The sequence below is a fragment of the Poeciliopsis prolifica genome, unplaced genomic scaffold (genome assembly GCF_027474105.1).
Source record: "Poeciliopsis prolifica strain line A6 unplaced genomic scaffold, Auburn_PproV2 SCAFFOLD011, whole genome shotgun sequence".
Lineage (NCBI taxonomy): Eukaryota > Metazoa > Chordata > Actinopteri > Cyprinodontiformes > Poeciliidae > Poeciliopsis > Poeciliopsis prolifica.
In genome coordinates this window covers 4,707,396-4,730,301 of record NW_026562386.1, presented here as the reverse complement: position 1 = coordinate 4,730,301, position 22,906 = coordinate 4,707,396, and the positions used below count along the sequence as shown (strand labels likewise).

The window sequence follows — 22,906 nt, the reverse complement described above, 5'->3', positions numbered from 1 at the left end:
TCAGAGCTTCTTAAAGACCAATGTCAGATAGAAGGTGAGGTTTACTGACCAGGCTCTGGCATAGTCCAGGCCACACACTTGAAGTCATCTGAATGTTTAGAAGCGGGTCCAAGTCCAGCCAGGTTGGCTGCATAGACATGGAACTGATAGACTGCTCCCTCGGTCAAGCCCTCCACCTGCCAGCAAAACATTGTAGTAGTTAACATTCAAGCGACGCAACAAACAGTGAGTTTGTTGAGAGTTACACGAGCCATTTCTGCAGTTCAATATTGAAGAACTAATTTGAGATACAGTACGAGGTCTTTTTCATGTTGAAGATACTCAGATTTCTCTTCTACAGAAATCAGATTTTCTCAAATGTTTTATTACAAGCAAAGAAAAAGTCATAATAAGGGTATGGCAGGTGTGGGTACGGCATTGTAGTATTATTAAGTAGAGAAAAACATCACAGTAAAATTATTTCATATTTCAATTTCAAAACAAAAACTCATTACTGTACAAGAGATTTTAACTTAAGCTTGGACACTGTTGGTGCTGAAGCTAGAAAGTTGGCAAATGTCCACTTTTTTTTCTTTTTTTGTAGGAAGCACCAAATATTAAATTAAGATTGCAGATTGGGCATTGTTTAGTATCTAATAAGCACTGAGAGATTTTTCGGTACCTTATAAAGTCTCTCTGAGACTGGCGGAATATGAACCTCCCTCCACATGCTGGTTCCACTGCGTCTTTTATCTACATAATACTCCTTGATCTCAGCACCTCCAGAGTGGAGAGGCTTCTTCCAGTTCAGAACCATTGAACGGCCATCACAGTTAAGCAGTGCAACGTCATACGGGGCAGAGGGGTTTGCTAAAAAAAAAAAAACAACGGCAAAGATTGATTATAATTTTACCTTGTCCATCTTTCATGCATAATTATTGAGGAAATCTTTATATTGTTTTTATCAGCGTTAGAGACTTTAAATATAGCTTTACTAACTAAGTGCAGCTCTGACAGTCAAAGGTGCAGATTCCTGGGATTCATCGCTGAGACCCAACTCATTGATCGCCTGAACACGGAACACATACGTCTCTCCAGTTTTCAGGCCACTAACCACAAATCTGCAAAAAAACAAAACAAAATCAAAACAAAAGTAAAGAAAAAAATTAAAACACTTTTATGATGTTGGTATCGTTTCCATAAAAACATGAATCTATTTACTTTTTAACATCTTTACACTTTTAGGACCTGTTCCAGATATAAATGTGCAAGCAGCGGAGCACAGCCACAACAGACTGCCACTCCACACAAGGCCTTCATACACTCACAACTGTGGTACATTTATAATCACTTATAACTGCAACACAGCAGTTAGTTGGAAACTTACTTGGTGTTCCTATGAGGTTTGTGATTGGCTGAAGTCCAGTCTTTGGACCCCTTCACACACTGGTCAATATAATAGCCAATCAGATTGTTGGGTTCCTTTGGAGGAGCCCATTGGATGAGCACAGAGGTATCTGTTTCCCTTGTAGCAATCACCTGACCAGGAGCCGACGGGACACCTTATAAACAACAACAAAACAAAGTAAAAGCCAGAAGAAATCATGAAAACTAAATACATATAATTAGTAAATGGAAAAGGCTGAGAAAAACCTTTAAGCTGCAAAGTCTCAATGAGACTTGTCGGTTTAGACGGCTCGCTGGTTCCATAGATGTTGGCAGACAACACTCTGAACTTATATTCTTTTCCCTCTGCCAGGTCAAAGACAGCATAACGTGGAGATCGAATAGGAACCTTAGTATTAACACGCTGCCAGGCTTCAGTGTTGGCCATGGCCTGTGAAGACCCAAAATGTAAAAGTTTCCAGAAAATGAAATAGAAGTTTATCACCAAAAGAAATGTAGATTTTCTTTTCTTTATAATTATTGCAAACTGTCCTCTTTGTCACTATATAATTCTTCCACTTTTTTAGAGCTAATTATTCCCGACACAAATAATTCAGCCAGATTCACCGAACTGTTTGCCTAACTTGATAGGTCAGTACATGTGCAAAAAACTCTTTTTCAAATGAGTTGTACCAAAGTAACTGTTCACAGTATGACGTTTAGTGTTACCTTTTCAATGTAGTACCACATGGGGGCCTTGCCAAAATATGCTGGGGCTTTCCAGCTCAAAACTACATATGTCCTATCCGTTTCAGAAGCATAAACTCCAGATGGAGCACCTGGAGGCTGTCCCTCAGCTTCAAAAAATACAAACAAATAAGTGTGTAAATACTAGGCCAAATATAAAAAAAGTAAAGGGTATGCACAATTTGAATGAACTTTCACCTTCCTCTTCATCATGGTAAGACACAATCTCCAATTTTCCTCCAAGCTTCTTGGCTGAAAGGCATGTAGAGATAGATATCAGTTTGAGATTAATAGATGCTTCCTCATGTACTTTCAGAAATAATCTAAGTAAATCTGGCAAATTAGTGACATAGCTTTCAAGCGGCTAAAGAAAAAAAAAAATTTACGCGGCTTATCACAGAAATACAAATTAAATAGTAATTCCAATGAAACGAGGATTCAGATTACTAGGTTAATTTTTCTCTTTTTTGATTATAAATAATACATTCAATATTTATATTGCAAAAGACTTAGTGACTAAACTTAGAACAGATGAAGCTCAGTAAACAAGTTTTTCATCTAGTCTTATCAAAAACACCAAAAATCTAATTTTTGGCGTCTTCAAAGCAACGCAGTGACTGGGTGACATTTTCTCTGCAGACACACCCACCATGAAGCCTTTCAAACTCAGTGGGGTCCAGAGCAGCGATGGGATCAGACATGCGGGAGGGTTTACTGATTCCACGGGAGTTTACAGCTCGAACTCTGAAGTAGTAAGAGTGTCCCTCAAACAGCCCAGACACCGGGTATTTACAGATCTTGATGGGGTGATCGTTGCACTGGGTCCAGTTTTCTGTGCCAACCTCACATCTGAGATTTTGAAAAAGAAATAAAAGAGGGGAGATTGAAAAGAGTTGAATTGACTTGAGTAATTTAGCCTTTAGTGGTTGGCCGTTTTTAGACTTCTACTTACTATATTCTGAAAATGCAAGGTCAAGATGAAAAGAAATTATTTAAAAGGTATATAAAAACCCCACAAACATGGCATTAATCAAACAAATGTGACCACAGTGATCAGTTTGTCATTCAGCAGTTACATGCTTAAACCATGCAAACTAAAACTCCTACTTGTCCACAAAGTATCCAATGATTGGACCCTCTGTAGTGGTATTTGGAGGCTTCCAAGAAACAATGACATAATCTCTGTTGGCATCATGGATTTTGATGTCCATTGGAGCCCCAGGTGCACTGGGAACAGGGGGTGGACCATCTAAATAGGCAAGAACAGCAAGAAGGTCTTTGTTAAGACAAGGTGTGTTGAAAAGTCATAAATTTTAACACACTTTTGTATGTAGCATTATTTGCTTTTTGAAAAAATCCATTAAGTTGAGCAGTACTACATATTGCATATGCGGCATTCGTATTTCTACTACTGGTCATGTAATCAAATACCCTCAGAATCACTGATTATGTATTTAAAATATCTTGATAATTCATTTAATGATCAACCATCCTACCAGCGACAGAGACAAAAGCGCTATGCTCTGCGATGCCTCCCTTGGTGACCATCCGAAGCGTGTAAAGGCCTTCATCATCTTTAAAGAGGTTTGGAAGAGTCAGGGTGGTGTATCCTCTTCCTGTTTCGATCTTTACCCATTTGGAGTCAAACAGACGAGTGTCTAAACGGAGGAGCCATTCACAAGTTAATCCATCATCCTCACAACAATCTGTCCAATGTACTCAATTTTAATAAAGGGATTTTTATGTAAAAAGGTAATCTGTTATTACTATAACAATCTATACACACATATTATTTATCAGGTTTTAATTAACTGGAGATAGTTACATTTACTCTAAATAATGTGCAATAAATGTTGTCTGTGAAATTTTCTGATTTCCCACTACAATACATGACGCTGCATGGAGACTAGCTTATATCAGGACATATTAACACCAAATACAGTCCATAATTTCTCATAAAACACTGCATTGTGAGAATTACCATCTCTATACCACTGTGCCTCAGGCTGTAGGTTGGCCAGGTTAGGGTTCAGGCTCATGCGGGCAGAGAGAGTGGCTGATTCTCCCTCAGTGGCAAACACTGGGCCAAACTTCTCCTCAAAAGTTATGTTGATTTTAGTGTAATGGATTTTGGGAAGCATAGCAGCTGGGAGAAAGGAAAAACAGGATAATGAGTATAATGAGACAAAGAAAGAGAAGAGGCTTAGTGTGAAAGTTGTTCTTTAAATATAGCATTATTGTTGTAAAAAGTTGGTTTATGGTGAAAACAATTAGACAAAACCTAAGCTTAAAATACCTACCAGTAAAAGGCAACCATGCGTATGGACTGGATCCATCCTCGTCCTTATAACCTGCAAAAAATACAAATAAAAACTATTATGAGTAACATCTCTGGAATTTTAGATGGAAGACAAAAACACTGAGCAAGGGGGTTAAAGCAAGTTAAATTATCCTCTTGCTCAGTAAGGGGAACAAAACACACATTAATACAGGAGTACCTTCAGAAAGTATTTAAAGAGTGGCCAGATGGGGTCCAGTGAAAACAAGGAACCTCAACAACGTTTAAGAGCTTTATTATGCTTATACATCCTTACATCTCCTGTGATGGTAAGGATCAGTGGTGACTGCTGTCTAAAAGGGGGTGCACTATCCAAAAAAATGAGTTGCATAAATAAAATAAATAAATAAATAAAGCTTCTCTTGTTTTAATTGCAATTCAAAAAAATATATCTTGCATGTAAAACTGTTTGTGAGAGGGCAGTGTGGCCAATTTCCTCTTGCAACCAGTACAGACATCCCCTGAATTAACTCCCACTGTGGTGGCACCACTACACTATTACTGGAATGGCGATCTTTAAAAAGAATGGTAATGCCAGAAGTGGCTCCATATTGTCCAGGTCAAAATCCATTGACCCTGCAGAACTTACGCTTGACAATGACTGATGCCTGGCTAGAAGCCTGTCCATGGATGTTACCAGCTACAGCAGTGAACTGTGCTGTATCTTCAGTTGTACATCTATAAAACAAAGTGAAAGCAGTCAGTTGGTAAAACAACATACTCCTTGAGATCTTAATAATAAACTTCCGGGGGGTTCAGCAAGTTATCCTTTCATAATAAACTGCACAAACATAATGCATCGACACTGAAAGGTTTATGAGATAGAGAATGGAAATCATCCAGTAATCATTTTTTTGTGTTGAAAGCTATCCCAAAATTGCAATTGATGCATTAATGTGTAATTTTATTGACTACAGAATACGTTCCACAGGAGCTATCACTTCTCTGTATGAAACCCAGGTATGACTATCTGCCCTCCATTTTTATTGCCAGGTACTTTGCTTCTTCTTTCAAACTGATGTGCATAATTTATGAGTTAGGATATTTTAAAACTCGTACACTCTTACACAGCTTTTAGAACAACTGACTTTTTTTCTTAAATCATTTTCTGTGTTACCAAAAAATCTTTCTGCCAGTCTAATTGGATCCCATCATGATCAGGGGTGATGGGAACCATTCAGAGAGCAATGACCTAAAGAATCCTGTGGTGTCATATCGCACTGAGGTCAGCAGTTGAACAGCTGAGCTTCCAGCCTGGAGCGAGGTACGCTCCACTCCGTCTGCAGCCACACTGCAGCCACACACTCAGCTGTTTCCGACCTCTAATCTCAAACTGTTTGAGGCTCGTAAATGAGTTTAGAGCAGGAATTTTAGTAATAAATTATGATGCCAGTCAGCAAGCTCAAGGCCATGTAGTCTGAGAAATGCTGCATTTCTAGAAACACGTCACAGAGATTGGATATATAAAGAGCTGAAGAAAAAAAAACAGAAGAGACCTGTGCCAAGAAAAATGCCAGAAGACCCCTTTAAAGGGGATCATATTAAGTTTCAAATGTCTCTTTTTTACCAGGTCGCGTGTGAAAAAGTTATTGCTCCCTAAACTTAATAACTGGTTATGCCATCTTTAGCATAAACAACTGCCTTTAAATGTTTGCACTTGCTAGCAATGAGTCATTTGGTCAACTGTGGATTAATTTTGGTTTCTCCCCTAAGGAGAATTGTTTTAATCCAGATGCACTGGAGGACTGGTGTTAGGATAAATGGCTTATTTAAGACCATGCCACAGCATCTCATCTAGGTTTAGGCCCAAACTTTGAACGAGCCCCTCCAAAACCTTATATTTTCATTTATTCACCAGACATTAGATTTCTCAAACCTTTTCCAAACCTTGTCTTGTCAGTCTACAAATTATTTTCCAAAAAGTCAAGATGTGCTTTGGCAATGTTAAATGGTCATTAGTGTTATTCTTGGTCAGCATGGACTTTGAAATATTGATGAATGCTGTCCAATTCCTTTCTTTGTGCTGGATCATGAACACTGAATCGAACTTAGGCAAGTGAGACATGCAACGCTTTAAACACTATTCTAGATCATTTTGTGACCTTCTTTGTTCTGTGGTTGAATCTGTAATGGGCTCTTGGAGTAATCTTGGTAAGTTGGCAAGCCTGGGACAGTTCACTGGTCAGTGTTTTCTTCACTTTGGATAATAGCTCTTACTGTGGTTTGCTAAAATACAAATCCTTAATTGTTGTGTCACCTTTTCCATTCTTATAGATGCCAATATATAAATATTTTTTTTTTTCTCATCTGCTCTTGGATTTATTTACATGGGCTTAAGCTTTTTGGCATGTTCATTGTCAACTTCATGCTGCTAAACATGTTCTGTTAAAAGTAATTTCTTGAATATATTTGTGTGGCAGGGATGAGGTATGGATGTAGCTTGTTAAATTAAACTCATCGCTCAGAAAATAAAATGCGGTTAATCCTAGTTCATTAATGATTTATCAAGTGCGGTGATTACATTCTCACATAGTGGTAGATTTCAAGGCTCCAGGAAATTAGGTTCAGAAGAAAAATGTTTTGAAACTTAGATGAAATGAGCTTATGCAGTCATCGAAGACATAAGGCAATGATAAAAATCATCAGGACAACCTTGGAAAATAAAATTTCAGGAGAGAAAAAAATGACGACCAAATAGACAGACAACTATTCTGTTGAACTTACTATACCTTGGGATCAACAGAGAGTGGCTTCCACCTCTGGCTTCAACCAGGTACTTTCCAGAGGATATGTCCAGGATCACACCATCTTTATACCTTCAGTGGAGAAAAAAATATCTGGCTCCAGTGACGCCTGTGCATGTTTATTCATTAATACCTTGAAATATGTTTTTGCTCTGTTTTTCAAATGGATTTGATATTACATTGATTAAAACAAACATATTAATTAATTACCATTTCACAACTGGCATGGGGAAGCCTTCAACAGTACAGAAGAGTTTGATCGGAGTGTTTTCAAACACAGTATGGGATCTGAGTCTGACGAGGAACTGCGGTCCCCTGATCATAGGCTCTTCGCGCACATATTTTTCTCCCAACTTTGTTTTTACCTAAACAGAAAACATGCTTATGAATACACAGGTGAGGAATACACACCTCAGAGTCTTGCTCTCATTGTATCCGTGTCCTTACTATGATGCACTGACATTTATAAAGTCACAGCGTGTTAATAAAAGGTCAAGCTGTTTATCAGCTAATTTACTCTGTGTTTAAGGGGAAATGAAATTGTTTCAGTAAATCTTACCACTTCCTGAATGCGAGCCTGTGTTTTGTACTCATATCTTTCTTCAGAGGCCTTCGAGCTGAACATAAACAATACATAAGTTTTACTAACATACATTTAAAATTACACTGATTTTATCACAATACTATTTTTAAAATCAATTGATTCTTTTCAGGACACTGGACATTGTAGACATTCACAACAGGTCTATTTGCATTAATATTAGTCAAAACCAAAAAATATTAAAAGCTTCAAAGGGGTCTGCATAGTGCAGAGTAATCCATTATTCGTCTACTTCTTTTAAATATACAGAGTACTTCTATTTAAAAAAAAAACAAAAAAGAAGCATTGATTCTTCAGCTTCAGGTAAATTATTCTGATGTTTACAAACCTTTGCACTAATACAGTCATGTCTGAAACATAAACTATTTACCTCTGGACAATCTTCTCAGAAGACTTGATTCAGAAAATTAGTGACTGATTATTTGACTGATTTAATGCCTGAATCGTCTTTCTAACTCAGTTTTTCTGTCAGTGTTGTTTCAACAATGTTGTGTGTTTTGCGGTTTATGGACGGTTAATTCTATGTTTATGTTAATAGGGTGTAAAAATCTGATGTCATAATGTATTTTAATTTAAAAATAATGTGTTAAAATAATTTTTTTTCTATCTTTCTATTTTGAAATGTAGCCAATTTTTGCCTTATTTGACCTTTGTTCTACAGCTTAGGTCGATATGCGCATAAAGAGGAATGGAGTTCCATCAAAAAATATTTTATTAAAGTCACTGGTTACTTAGAAATTTGAGAATTATACTTTCAACAGAAAAAAGTTACTGAAACTCAAATCAACAGGCCGGCTGTCAATCTGAAGTTCATGTTATTATATTTAGCAAGATAACATCAAATATAACTGAATCAGAACGTTATGTTCAAGTAAAGTCAAAGAGAAGCGGCTTTAGTTCTAGTAACATTCAGATTAAAAAGCAGGATAGATATATTAAGACCTGTTCATGATTGTTAGCATGTGTCAGCTGTACCTGCTGTATTCTTTGACCACATATTGGCTCTCTTTGTGGTGGTATTGGTGGTCATATATTCGTTTCAGACGTGCTGACATGGTGGTACTGTAGATGCTGACCTGTTAGGTGAGTAATGAAATGTGGAGAGAGATCAAAACAAAGTACAACAAATGGGGTTCAGCATGATGTGACCACTTCACAGATACAGCTACTAACTTTCAAAGATAGTTGACCAGGTTGTATAATATCAGACAATAAAAAGTGTTATTACATGGAGTACAAATTCAAGAAAAACAAATAGGGAGAGCATGCTTAGAATTTTTTTTTATTTGGGTCATTATAATTTTTTTCAAAGGAAATTTCCCCAAATTCAACTGACTAACTGCTTTTTCAGTATTTTTCAATGGTAATTCATGTCGAGCCCTCAAACCATCCGGATAAATGACTTTAACATGTTGAAGTGACTATACTCATCCAATCAAAGAGCGGTGGTTGAATGATGCACTTCACAGAATGTTATTGGAAATCAAAACTTTCAAACACCAAGAAATCAAACTGGAAATCAAAATGGTCCCTCAAGAAAATGTGTAAGTTTATGACAAGCCTGACAGCATAATCCAATATGACCACTTATGTTTTTCAAATAATTACTAATTTATTTGAAAAAATAGTCAGTTACAAGGGTTTTATGACTCAAATATAGGTAGGTTGGTTGTTGCTTTCTCTAAAGTCGTATTTGCCTGAATTTGATAGAAATAACCCAAAATTGAGAAACCTGTCAGGGACTACAATTATGATTTTCCACCTGTACAATAATTGCATCTATGTGTTTTGCTGTATGACTATTTTTTGTAACAAAAATTTCAAAGGAATTATCAATTATGAGGAAGAATTTCACTTTCTTACAGAAAGGAAAAAAAACAAAACAAAAAACAAGCCAGCAACAGCTGAACAGCAAACAGTTCACAGTGTCGGCAAAGCTTATCATTTAAACACATACCAAATTATTTATTATCCTTCTACAAATAGAAAAGCCTTTGAAGAATTTGAACACATGGACTTTGAAACAATCCAGCACACACACTCAGAAACACTATCAGCTTCTTGGTTACTGTTATAAGTGACACTAGAATCTAGACACAGGCAATAAAAGACACACATGTAGATACCATAAACAAAAGGCGTGACCTTCAACCACTGTTAGACAACATGATAAGCCAAATTTTCTCATTAAACATAGCTTTAATTTTAGTTCTTCCAATGATACTAAATTCACTCTTCTGTTTGGAGTCCTAATAGCTATTTAACGAAACAGAAAGTTGGAAAGAGATTAATATTGTCATACGTTATAAATCATGCATGTGATGTGAAAAATAATGTTTATATTGACGTGTAAAATAAGTCAATACTAGCCTTCCAAACAAATTGTTCTTGTTTTTCAATTTCTCTGAGAACATTTATTTTAGTACAACCATCAAAACAGAAGCATCAGTTCACTTCATGCTTGGTTCACATCCCCTCACTGACCAGAGAGAAGTTCAGAGGAAATTTGAAGCGATTCCTTCCCCGTTCCTTAACCTTAAGCTGATGAGGAATGAAACGTGTTGCACCATAACCCTGTTCCCATACCTTTGGGATGCACTTTGCAGCTTCAGTGTCATCTCTCATATCAATAAACCCAAATTCAGCTTACTGCTAATCCCTCAAATCTGCCAGTGAAGCATACAATGTTACCGTATCATTCCCAAACTGTTTGTCTGTAGCTTTAAACACAGGTTGAAAAAATTGTTTCTGTCAAAATGGATTTATACACATGCTTAACGTTTTGCTCTTTGAATTCCAGACAAAAAGGTCAGAACCACGACTGGTAAAAATATTTAGTGACAGTGGGAGATTCAGCAAATGCTCAAAATAAATGTATTCACAGCAGTACATTTAGACCATTCTTTCCAGCAGCAATTTTAAGCAGCACCACTAAAATCCAGGTAAACATGACTAATTTCTTCTTTGCAAACAAAAGCTGTTTGCATTACATAGCAGATTTTAGTCAAGCAGCAATTTCTATTGCTGCTTGCCTAAAATCAGCAAGCAGCAATAAGGGAAGCATGAAAATTAAGTTTTCTTTACAAGATACTCTCTTGTTCCAGAAATTCTGCACCTCTGTAAGTCCAGCCGATACTGTAACAACCAAAAAAAATCCATCTGTAACTGTAAACCTCCAGTACTCTCAGCCATAGCCATACAAAGCAACATGATGTAATTCCTCTGCAAAATCTATTGAACTAACTAATATGGGTACCAGCAATAAATGCAAAGATATTCTGTACATCTCAGATGACCAAATATACCATCTGTCCAATAAATGAAAGACAGAGTGTCTTTCATTGCTCATTTATTCCACTTATAAAACCTGTATTCTTTCATTCATCACTCTGAAGTATCATTAGCAGCAGTAAAGGATCATGAAACATCTTTTGGCTGTGCTCTCTTTAGTCCCACCTCACTGATCCCACCTGCTGCTAATGGGTTTGAAATGAAGATGGGTTATAAAGCTAACAATACAGAAGAGGTAAGAGGTGAAGCATAGTTTAAAAATGTTTTTCTTACCACTTAAGATTTTCTTTTCAGCGACTTCGGTTATCAGCGTGAATCCACAGGGAGTCAGCCTAAACCAAGTTCTGTAAGAGGCCAAGAGAACCACCACCCGACTCCAGCCGCCCCCCACCAGCCTCTCCCTGAAGCCTTATAAGGAGAGAGAACTACCTATATATAACTAGTATCCTTCGAGACATAGTCACTAAAATCAGCAAGCTATTTGATTAGCAGAAATGATCAATTTTTATCTCTGCAATAATGTTTTTCAAGATGTAATGCGATTCAAGTTGGGCTACCAAGCATAACAGTTCTATTAGGTAAAGCATAAAATTTCACCATTTTATGGGAAACTAATATAAAACATTTTCATATTATTCAGATTTAAGTTGACATCTCTTTAATGTGGATCTTTGGATCTCGTGGCACACTGCATCAAGCTCTTGCACTTAGAATTTTCTCCATCTGCATTAAAGAACATCTTGAGAAGCTGCGTCGCATGCTGATCTTTGGTCACGGTCTATTTATAAAACTCGCTACAGTTACAACCTGACTATTCCTGACATCGAGAAGGAGCTGTTAAACAGATTGCACGTCTGAAACAAAATCATGTGAGGGGACAACATGGGATAACATTTGGCAGCTTTAGAAGGAGTGTGTGATGTCTGAATGACGTAGACAAATGGAAGAGTGCCCAACAGGAAAAGAATATAGCTAATAGCAGGCCAGAGTTTTACAATTATAGCAAAGCATTGACTTTTCCTGTAAAAAATAAATAAATAAATAAATAAAAAATTACAGGAAACTCAAAATACAGATGGACTTTCGGTTTTATTTTACAAATTTAAATGGTCTTACCCATTACATCTAATCTTTGCTATTTAAAATATAGGGCAGCAAAAATAAAACACTTAACTGTTGTGTTACATAAAGTTAAACATACTTGCAAAGGGGTTTGCAATATATATATATATATATATATATATATATATATATATATATATATATATTATATATATATATATATATATATATATAAAAATTCCCTTCTCACCCACCGCGGGTGGTTCTTATCCTCTGAGCTCGGGTCCTCTACCAGAGGCCTGGGAGCTTGAGGGTTCTGCGCAGTATCTTGGCTGTGCCAAGGACTGCACATTTCTGGACTGAGATGTCTGATGTTGTTCCTGGGATCTGTTGTAGCCATTGCTCCAGTTTGGGGGTTACTGCCCCGAGGGCCCCGATGACCACAGGCACCACTGTGGTCTTCACCTTCCAGGCCCTCTCCAGTTCCTCCCTGAGGCCCTGGTATTTCTCCAGTTTCTCGTGCTCCTTTTTCCTGATGTTGCAATCACTTGGTATTGCTACATCTACCACAACGGCTTTCCTCTGATGTTTATCCACTACGACAATGTCTGGTTGGTTCGCCATTACCATTTTGTCTGTCTGGATCTGGAAGTCCCACAGGATCTTAGCTCTGGCGTTCTCCACCACCTTTGGGGGTGTTTCCCACTTTGATCTTGGGGTTTCCAGTCCATATTCTGCACAGATGTTTCTGTACACTATGCCTGCCACTTGGTTATGTCGCTCCATGTACGCTTTCCCTGCCAGTATCTTGCACCCTGCTGTGATGTGCTGGACTGTCTCAGGGGCCTCCTTGCACAACCTACACCTTGGGTCTTGTCTGGTGTAGATCTGGGCCTCTATTGCTCTGGTGTTTAGGGCCTGTTCCTGGGCTGCCAGGATGAGGGCCTCTGTGCTGTCCTTGAGTCCAGCTTTTTCCAGCCATTGGTAGGATTTACTGATATCAGCCACTTGGGTTATTTGCTGGTGGTACATCCCATGTAGGGGTTTGTCCTCCCATGATGGTATCTCTGGCACCTCAACCTCCGTTCCCTGTTGTCTGAGACATTCACTGAGCACATTGTCTGTTGAGGCTTTGTCCCTGATGTATTTATGGATCTTAGTTGTTTCGTCCTGGACAGTGGTTCTCACACTCACTAGTCCTCTGCCTCCGTCCTTGCGGCTCGTGTACAGTCTCAGGGTGCTGGATTTGGGATGGAACCCTCCATGCATTGTTAGTAGCTTTCTGGTCTTAATATCTGTGGCTTTTATCTCCTCCTTTGGCCAGCTAATTATTCCAGCAGGGTATCTGATTACTGGCAGGGCATAGCTGTTTATCGCACGGATTTTGTTCTTGCCATTGAGCTGGCTTCTCAGGACTTGCCTTATTCGTTGGAGGTATTTAGCTGTGGCTCCTTTCCTTGTGACCTCATCGAGGTTGCCATTTGCTTGTGGTATACCTAGGTACTTGTAACTGTCCTCTATGTCTGCTATTGTTCCTTCTGGGAGTGAGACCCCTTCTGTGTGGATGACCTTCCCCCTCTTTGTGACCAGCCGACCACATTTCTCTAGTCCGAATGACATCCCAATGTCAGTGCTGTAGATCCTGGTGGTGTGGATCAGTGAGTCGATGTCTCGCTCACACTTGGCGTACAGCTTGATGTCATCCATGTAGAGTAGGTGACTGATATTGGCCCCATTTTTGAGTCTGTATCCGTAGCCAGTCTTGTTGATAACTTGGCTGAGGGGGTTCAGGCCTATGCAGAACAGTAGCGGGGACAGAGCATCTCCTTGGTATATGCCACATTTGATGGACACTTGTGCAAGTGGTTTGCAGTTGGCTTCAAGGGTGGTTTTCCACAGCCTCATCGAGTTTGCAATGAAGGCTCTCAGAGTCCTGTTGATGTTATACATCTCTAAGCATTCAATGATCCAAGTATGCGGCATTGAGTCATAGGCTTTCTTGTAATCAATCCAAGCCATGCACAGGTTGGTGTGTCGGGTTTTGCAGTCTCGGGCAACTGTGCGGTCTACGAGGAGTTGGTGTTTGGCTCCTCTGCTATTTACACCGATACCCTTCTGTGCCGTGCTCATGTGTTTATCCATGTGTTTGCTTATCTTGGCCGCTATGATGCCTGACATGAGCTTCCAGGTTGTGGAGAGGCAGGTTATTGGTCGGTAGTTGGGTGGGACTGGACCCTTTGATGGATCCTTCTGGATTAGGATTGTCCGCCCTTCAGTTAACCATTCAGGGTGAGTCCCACTTTGTAGCAGCTGGTTTATTTGGGCTGCCATTCGCTCATGGAGAGCAGTGAGTTTCTTTAGCCAGTAGGCATGGATCATGTCAGGCCCTGGTGCTGTCCAGTTTTTCATACCTGAGACTCTTTCTTGGACATCTGTCACAGTGATGGTTACCGGGGCTTGCTCAGGGAGGTTGCTGTGGTCCTCTCGTAGAGAGATCAGCCACTGTGCATTGCTGTTGTGGGACGCCTCCCTTTCCCATATGCCTTTCCAGTATTGTTCCGTCTCCAGCCTTGGTGGGTCTGCTCTGTTATTGTTACCCTGCCATTGAGAGTACACCTTAGCTGGTTGAGTGGAGAAGAGCCGGTTAATCCTTCTGGATTCATTCTCCCTTGTGTATCTCTTTAGGCGGCTGGACAAGGCTTGGAGCCTCTGTTTGGCAGTCTCGAGTGCTTCAGGTATGGGCATCTGCCTGTACTTTCTGGGTACTGGTCTTTTCATTGCACCCTTGTGGAGCTCTGACAGTTGGCTCACTTCCCTCCTTGTTACCTTGATTTTAGCCTCTAACCGTCTTTTCCATGGTGGGTATTGGGTCTCATGGTTGCTCTTATAGCCAAGTATCTCAAGGATCACTGATGCTGAGTTGTAGATCAGCTCATTGGTTTCTGTTATGGTGTTGGTAGGGATCGTTCTCAATGCTGCATTCACATTCTCAATGAGACTTTCAGATGGTACTTCACTCAGCCTTTGTAATTGGCGCCGGGGAGGCCTGGTTGTCATTCGGGTCATGATTCTCTCTCTCAGGTCAGCAGCTGTCTCGTTCAGCTCTGTTTCGCTCATTGGGGCCGTGTATCCCCTCACTGGGTGGGGACTTGTAGTTAAGTCCCCACAGTCCTGACATCCGGGTTCCTCCCTTTTGCCGTAGCATTTGTGTTGTATCTCGTCAATCTCAAGTTGTGATAGCAGTTGCCGTTTGCGGATGTTGGAACACTGAGCTACTAGTTGTTTAGCGCTTAGTGTTGACTGGGGATGTCGAAGTAACCATTCCTTCCCCAGTCTTTGCATGTAACCTCTCTCACTAGGGTTACTTGAGTAGTAGCATTCCAACAGATCCACATTTTCATCTCTCGCCCATTTCCGTCTTGTTCCAGTAGCCCATTTGTCATCAAGGTGCTCTGGTTCCCCAACACCTGACGCAGACCTTGTTTGGCCGGGCGACGTCTGAGCCGGCATGTTATGCAACTTAGTATCTCTCATGGTATGAGGTAGGCAGTAGCTTGAAGGGTCTTGCCTAAGGACCCAGACTGGATTCGAACCCTGCCCTCTCGGGTGATATACTGATGCCTTATGTATTGAGCTATCCAGTCAGCTCAATATATATATATATATATATATATTATATATATATATATATATATATATATATATATATATATATATATATATATATATATATATATATATATATATATATATATATATATATATATATATAAAATAATCGATCCAGATCTGGTTGAAAACGTTGTTGTTTAGGCGCTGTTCCGAGGAGCAAACGGGACACCGCTCATACTAAACCACGCATCGGCCCTACGCAGAGACGTAATGACGCAAGATGTCGTTACGACCGACGCTTACGATTGGCTGATCCGACGAAGCCGGTAGTTCAGTGCTGTTCGACGTAAACAAAACTGTTCGTTGGCGAACCACTAAACAAAACGTGACCTCGTTAAGCCGAGATATCAAGCAGGAAGGACTCATTCAGCAGCTATACTGCTTTATGTTCCATATTTGCAACAAGGTGAGTGAAGTTTGTCACAAATACTTTTTCTCTTCTAAAATAAGCGCTTTAGATTTCAGCATTTTGTTCCGTACTTCCTTTTCTAACGATTAAGAGATCGTCCTGTTGTTTTTGAGTCAGTCTGGATTAAATATGCATTTAGCTGATATTTCTTTACAGCCCTTGTGCTCATGGCGTCAGGCTGGTCCAAACACTTTTACAAAAATCCCACAGACAGTTTCATGAACAGTCATTGTCTATGCAGTTTTACAGTGTTGAAAAGTATTGCTTTAGTTATTAGATTTGTATTGAATCAGTACTCGTGACAAGAAACATTTGTGTTAAAACAAGTCCTACTTGTTTTAATACATTTATCATTGAATGCCATGTGACTTAAGCTGTGCTCTCACAATAATAATGTGAATATTTTTGTCACACTGGTCCAGCTTCCTCACTGCGCATATTATCATTTATCTTGATTTTACGTGACTGTTTCCAATCAGTGATGCATTGAACCACAATGTGCTTTTCTGTTCATGAAACCTTTTGAAAGTCATGTTTTTGTGCAGTTTGTATACTTAAAATTTGTCACATAAACAAATAAGTTAGGCTGCATTATCATCTTTTATCCTGATCATGTCTCTTCCACTTACCAACGCTGTTAGGCTGTCATATTGAAATGTAGTTTAGGGTCACCTTCAGAAATGCATTTACCTTCCTGTTAGAGGCAACCTCATACAAGCATTTGAAGATGTTGAAGCCATGCAGTCTCTGGGTATTATTAAACAACCTGAAAATATGTATGTGCATTAGCGTGTATGTAGTTTTATCTTTTCGAGATTTTAAGTTAGGAAATCTGGACACAAGATCATTACGTAATTCTAACATTTGCTGTACTTGTGTTCAAGCTTTGTAAAAAAAAAACGGTCACGCCAGAAAATAGGAACTGAGCTGAAATCCCACTTACGTAAACAAGATGGGTTAAGTTCCTGTTTATAACTGTATTCCAGCTCTGACCTTTTAGCTATGATTTGTGTTATATGTGTATCTAAGGAAACTGTTTCTTTTAAGGAAATTCTCTGAGACTCAATGTTATGTATAAAGAGACTACATAGACTATGTTTGAAAAGTTCCTAACTTTTTGTGTTGGTGTGGTTTTAAAGCAAACTCAAATATATTTTGAGTTTATTTTCCCATTTTGTTTTAGGTCAGCCATGAGTCTCCACTTCCTTCTTCTGGTCTGCCTGGCAGCAGCCTTGTCCTCTGCTGTCGTTACTTCACCAATGTAAGAACAAACGTAAAAGAAATGACTAATTGTGCTCATCTGTCACTATTTTTGTTGCTTTCTGTTCACATTTTCAAAAACTGTTTCTCAATAAATGTGTGCTGTGATCATTTGAACTAAATAATATTGGAAAGAAGCTTAGAAATGTCTGCATTTCAGCAATTTATGGACCAAACTGATCCTGACACAGCAGTGGCCCAAAACCTTCTGTTCTGTGAGTTTCTGTTTTTATCTATTGATTTGTTTTATTAGCACCCATCATTTAGAATATAGAATCAAGAGTATGTTCAGTAGTTTTTTAATTTATTGTTTTCTTATTCATCAACAAGAGGTGCTTCTTTATAACTTTAGAAAAATGTCAAATGCAAGACTTACTCTCACTAAAAAGAGAAATAATATAAAATTAAAATATTTCAGTATTGATTTGGTTGTTTATCTGCTGTGAATTTCAACTATTTACAATACATATCATCTTAAGACACCTTATAAGGTAAACATGATTCATATAGATTTTGACATCACTAAGTGATTTGGAGGAGCAGAAAAACATGTTTAGACAGACCAAAACTCCAGTGTGCGAGATATTAATGGAGTTATCAACAATACCTATTGTATCGCATGTTCAATATCTCTGACTACAGTAAAGTAAGTATTGTGTTTATGTTGCTTGGATGCTGACCTTTGAATCTAGGATTCATCTCAGCCATTTTTTAGTTTGAAGAGGATTTTCATCCACTGTCGCTTTAAAAGAAGTATAAAAAAATTAAATCAAAGTCATGTGCAGAATTAATGCTGTATTCAAGTGAGTCTTGGGCATCGTCGTGCTAAAAGTGATGCTCACTGATCCGTTTGGGGGAAATCTAATCCAGGTGTTTTCCTTATAACACCACGTGATACAAAATCACAAGACAATTTCTCAGCAGTGCGGTTTAACATCGTTCACATGCAAGTTACAGCATGATTTGCACATCTTGTTTTTAGGCTTGTTGGCAGCACTTTTTTCTGCTTATTGTGCAGTCACGTTTTATATTCTGTTGTTATTGTGTCTTGTGATAAAACCAGACACAATTTTAAGTAAATTTGATATGTCAGCAGCGGTGTACTTGCTGTGAATCTTGATCGGTTTGATCAAAGGAAGGGTGTTTAGTGCTGTTTAGGTGGGCTTTGCAGAGATTCATGTTGCTGCAGTGTATCACACAAGAATACGTGTGATACAGTTTAATTTCTTATTCTTGATTCAGTGAAAATCAGTAGAAATATATACAGTATAATGATTTAGCTCTTACCAGAGTAAGAGCTATCTTATTTACTGTAAAAAAAAAAAAAAACGTTAAATATTAATATTTGTTTATCACATTTCAGACGGAGCATTGCCATCTCAACGTTACTTACTGGACACTACATGGACTGTGGTAAGAGTCTGGATTTTAGATATCATCCTCATGTGTTTTTGGAAAGTCCTTTTACCTTTGGGAGATGAGATGTAAACGATCATGTAGCCTGTGTTTTCCACTCTAACAAAGCTCCCTAGTTTGAAACAATATTTTATGAAAGCAACAGGGATGCAAAGGTATATATAGAACTGTCATAGATTTAGATTTAGATTTAGACAGATTCAAGTGTCTTCAAAAGGAAACCCTTGACAAATATGTCTTCATTTTGCTAAATTTGCAAGTAATTTTTCACTGTAATCTCTCTGTGTTTCAGGCCTAATAAAGGGGAATTCTGTAATTCTTCCTGGCATTTCAACCCCACTGAAATAGAGGTATAGCATTTCTCTGGTCAATCTTTATAACACTACAGATGCACAGAACTGGGATAACCCAGGAACAAAACATTTCCTTTGAATATTAAGATATTGGTTGTGTAAGACTGAAGCTATGTCAAAAAGGTGAATAAATTAATATTTCATTCCCTTTGAAACTCAAAATAAACCTTGTTTTAATGTATAAAGTAAATATTTTTGGTATGTTTTTTTTTTTTTTTTCTCAGGATCTGATCCCAGACATGAAGAAGGTTTGGCCAGATCTGCTTCACCCTTCTACTTTTAACTTCTGGTATGTCTCATCCTTTAAGTCAGCATGTTTTTAATGAAATTGCTGTTTTGTGGGGTTTAGTTTTGGTTATAACATGTAAAACTATTGTTATGCTAATTTAACAGATTTATTCTTTTCATTACTACTATTATATTTTTACTCCTAAAAGTCATTAAAAAACAATAAAAGAGAACATTTTACTGCATTTGTTAACATCTAGATCCTTTCAGTTATTGATTTTAAATCAAACCTTAGGTTCATTTAATATTGCTTTTATATATAATATTATTGCTTTTACGTTAGTAAAACCGGGTTATTGGCACCAGTATTTATGGTAATACCGGTGAATTTTTTTGACACTGGTGAAAAATGTATATATCAAATGATGACATCATTTAACCGAGCCCGTCCTGTACAGTGCGAGCTGCTATGTGCTACTGCTTCTTGTATTCATTTGACAACCGCTATTAAAACAAAAAGGAAGCCGGTCAGCTGGTTCACAGTCTGGACTGAAATGAATTTCTCACAAGACATATTTTTGATGTCCAGTTTTTGTAAAAGGAAGATTTTGTTTATGTAATGAGATTATTCGTTTTGCACGTATTCAAATGCTTAGAAAGTATGATGTGGCGACACTTTTGAAAATCTTGTAAAACCGTTTTGTTGAGCCACAGCAGTTTGTTCATCTTTGTATTTACTGCAATTAGATTTAGTTTTATGGGATGAAACTGAATTGATCAGAAAAAGTGTTTTGTTCTTAAAATGTCCATATTATTGTCAAAACTGAAGAAAAAGAGATAATGCCGTCTGGTAAAATGTTATAGTATTAACTTTCAGTTGATCTGCATGTTTTAGTTTTTGGTTTATCAGTTAAATGAATTTCCTTTTGCAACAGGAAGTACGAGTGGTCTAAACATGGAACATGTGCAGCAGAAGCTGCTTCGCTGAATAGTCAACACAAGTATTTCAGCAAGGCCCTGGAATTATATCAGAAGGTGGATTTGAACAGGTAATGTTAGTTACACACTCGTTCACACACACCTGCATGGACACACCGGCCTCACACACAGGCTTTGTCATTTTGAACATTTCTGTATCTAGATCTTTGTACTGTGGTGATTTATAGGAATTATGTTTCCTCTCCATGTTTGTTGCCCGGTGTTTCGCTCATTTTATGTTTTTTTTGGTAAAACCCAACATCAGTTTAAGTGAAGATCTGTAATGTTTTATTGCAGCATGCTGCAGAAGGCTAACATTATCCCCTCTGACAAATACTACACTGTAAGTTTATCTCTTGCACTGGATTTATGAAAACCAGTTTTTGAAACTACATTCTGTCATAACAGTAATATTTTCTGTGACTTTTGCAGTTTTCTGATATTGAGCAAGCGATGGAAAATTTCTATGGCGTGAAACCTAAGATCCAATGTGTGCATCCATCAACGGTATAAATTGCTTTTTTTCTTTCAACAATTCAGCATATTTGTATTTTCCTGCTTGTAAAGTTTATGGAACTTCTGTTAGACAATAATTATGTTTACTGTTTTTCTGTTTGTTTGTTGACAGAACTCTGAGGCCCAGACTTTGGGACAGATTGAGATCTGTTTTGATGATGACTTCACTCTGCAAGACTGTGAGAAACATTTTGCCACTAATACTCTTTCAAGAGGAAAGTGGGACCAAAACAAATCCTCTGACCTCAGTGTGTGTTCTCCTGACATACCAGTTTATTACCCACCTGCTTCTTAAATGCAAACATGTTCAAACTGGGGAGCTATAGCTCACTAAATATATTCTTTTACCTTTTTATGGACAAAAACAGTTGGTTTTTCTTTGTAAATGGATTCTAATTTAGCATGTACACTAATAAATAAGCAATTTTACCCTGTTTAGCATTCACATTTAACAATTTTGAGTTTGTCAGGTTTACAAATGTAATTAATTGCACATTTTGAGGAATGCTTGAATTCAAGTTGGCTTAAACCATAAGGCTGTTTGCATGTACAGCAAAAAAAAACAAAACCCAAAAACACTCATGGAAACTAAAATGTTCAGTTTAGTACAGTCAGTTTTTGTGTCCTATTTTCACAGGAAACCCTTTATATTGAAAATGTTTTTTTAAGGATTTATTGGGTTTCCTTGATGATAGACTTTATTTGTTTATGAGAATTCAGGTCTGAATCCATGAAGAGCCTGATAATTTCTGATAAACATATAAAATTATGTGTTACCAGCAACTTTATATTGCTGAATACTGAGGAAAATATAATACTCCATTGTCTGAGCTAATGGAATCATAAAGATGTTGAAGAAAAATAGCCCAAGCTTAGAGCCTTGATGTACTCCACATGGGATTTTTTCTTGCCCTGAATTATTATCACCAAATGGCATAAAGTAATTCAAGTCTGGAAAAGAGGATCACACTTGTTTTGCACTGCAACAGACAATTCTATCAGTGAGAATTTTATGATCCTTTGTTTTGAACACCTACATCCAGTAAAACCAAAACAAAAGCTTTGTGATTTGTTGTTGTTAAAACACATCCAATTCAGATTCTGTTGTGTATTTTCTCTTATTTTGTTAACTGGTATTGCTTGATCAATGGGGATGAAAATGGCCTTTACTTTAAAGTGCCTTTCTTTGTAACTTCTTTGTCATTTATTTGACCTTTCTGATGATTGTTCTGCCTTTTAAATTTTTGCCAAGTATATAAAATGATACTCTAGAAGGTTAAATAAATATGAACTGCCTGTGAAGACAGATCTATTCATGAAAAGTGATTATTTTTAATTATATTTTCTATCATGTTATGTTTTAAGTGTAGCAAACTGATTGCTTGATGTGAAATAACATTATCTGCTGTCAAATGTCCTAAAATTAGCAACTGCACAATGCTGTAAGTTCTTATTTTTAATATTAATAAATCTATCATTTTGATTCTCACGGGTGTCATCAACTCTTTTGTTTTTTTACAATGGTTTTTAAATGCAGAATAAATAGGAATTTATAAATACAATTCACTGGGAAAACACTAAGAGAATTTGACAAAATTATGTGACAGAGTGTTAACAGTTTTTTTTCCTTTAGCAGTGTGATCCAGCATAGATACACTGGTATATTTGAGGCTGTCCGTCTCACAGTCTGGCTGTGGGGTATAAATATTAATGTTGTGATCTCCTTACAGAGCCTTAATCCCACTAGGACAAAGACATCAGTCCATAATCCTGAATCTCCGCCCACAGCAGATTGACTAAACACATTTGATTACATTTTCCAATAGTCCTAAAATGACCCAAAAAACCTTGTACCTGATGTGACCAAACCGTGACCCAGATTCACCCAGACATGTGAAAACCTGCTGTGACTTATGTGTCCTGGAC

The 22,906-nt window shown here is 37.8% G+C and overlaps 2 protein-coding genes across 2 annotated transcripts in view; one reads left to right on the top strand and one right to left on the bottom strand.

The window, feature by feature from the left end:
* The window catches only part of myom2b (myomesin 2b), a 28,779-nt gene extending 17,311 nt beyond the window's left edge, over nucleotides 1–11,468 (bottom strand). The window contains exons 1-18 of the mRNA XM_055036582.1: nucleotides 11,360–11,468; nucleotides 8,771–8,871; nucleotides 7,754–7,811; nucleotides 7,405–7,559; nucleotides 7,180–7,266; nucleotides 5,040–5,128; nucleotides 4,413–4,463; nucleotides 4,094–4,258; nucleotides 3,609–3,770; nucleotides 3,220–3,361; nucleotides 2,762–2,961; nucleotides 2,311–2,364; nucleotides 2,095–2,222; nucleotides 1,633–1,816; nucleotides 1,367–1,541; nucleotides 979–1,100; nucleotides 662–849; nucleotides 50–176 (exon numbers count right to left, since the gene is read on the bottom strand). Coding sequence (XP_054892557.1) covers nucleotides 50–176; nucleotides 662–849; nucleotides 979–1,100; nucleotides 1,367–1,541; nucleotides 1,633–1,816; nucleotides 2,095–2,222; nucleotides 2,311–2,364; nucleotides 2,762–2,961; nucleotides 3,220–3,361; nucleotides 3,609–3,770; nucleotides 4,094–4,258; nucleotides 4,413–4,463; nucleotides 5,040–5,128; nucleotides 7,180–7,266; nucleotides 7,405–7,559; nucleotides 7,754–7,811; nucleotides 8,771–8,850 — 2,167 coding nt within the window. The 5' untranslated portion in view covers nucleotides 8,851–8,871; nucleotides 11,360–11,468. The remainder of the gene's footprint in view (nucleotides 1–49; nucleotides 177–661; nucleotides 850–978; nucleotides 1,101–1,366; nucleotides 1,542–1,632; nucleotides 1,817–2,094; nucleotides 2,223–2,310; nucleotides 2,365–2,761; nucleotides 2,962–3,219; nucleotides 3,362–3,608; nucleotides 3,771–4,093; nucleotides 4,259–4,412; nucleotides 4,464–5,039; nucleotides 5,129–7,179; nucleotides 7,267–7,404; nucleotides 7,560–7,753; nucleotides 7,812–8,770; nucleotides 8,872–11,359) is intronic.
* A 4,571-nt stretch (nucleotides 11,469–16,039) lies between these two features.
* On the top strand, nucleotides 16,040–22,469 carry rnaset2 (ribonuclease T2). The gene is made up of 10 exons (XM_055037084.1): nucleotides 16,040–16,226; nucleotides 17,413–17,490; nucleotides 17,650–17,704; nucleotides 18,853–18,902; nucleotides 19,198–19,255; nucleotides 19,483–19,547; nucleotides 20,422–20,535; nucleotides 20,762–20,807; nucleotides 20,897–20,971; nucleotides 21,093–22,469. The coding sequence occupies exons 2-10, from the start codon at nucleotides 17,420–17,422 to the stop codon at nucleotides 21,273–21,275; spliced, it is 717 nt and encodes a 238-aa protein (XP_054893059.1). The 5' UTR covers nucleotides 16,040–16,226; nucleotides 17,413–17,419; the 3' UTR covers nucleotides 21,276–22,469.
* The last annotated feature ends 437 nt before the right edge of the window (nucleotides 22,470–22,906 follow it).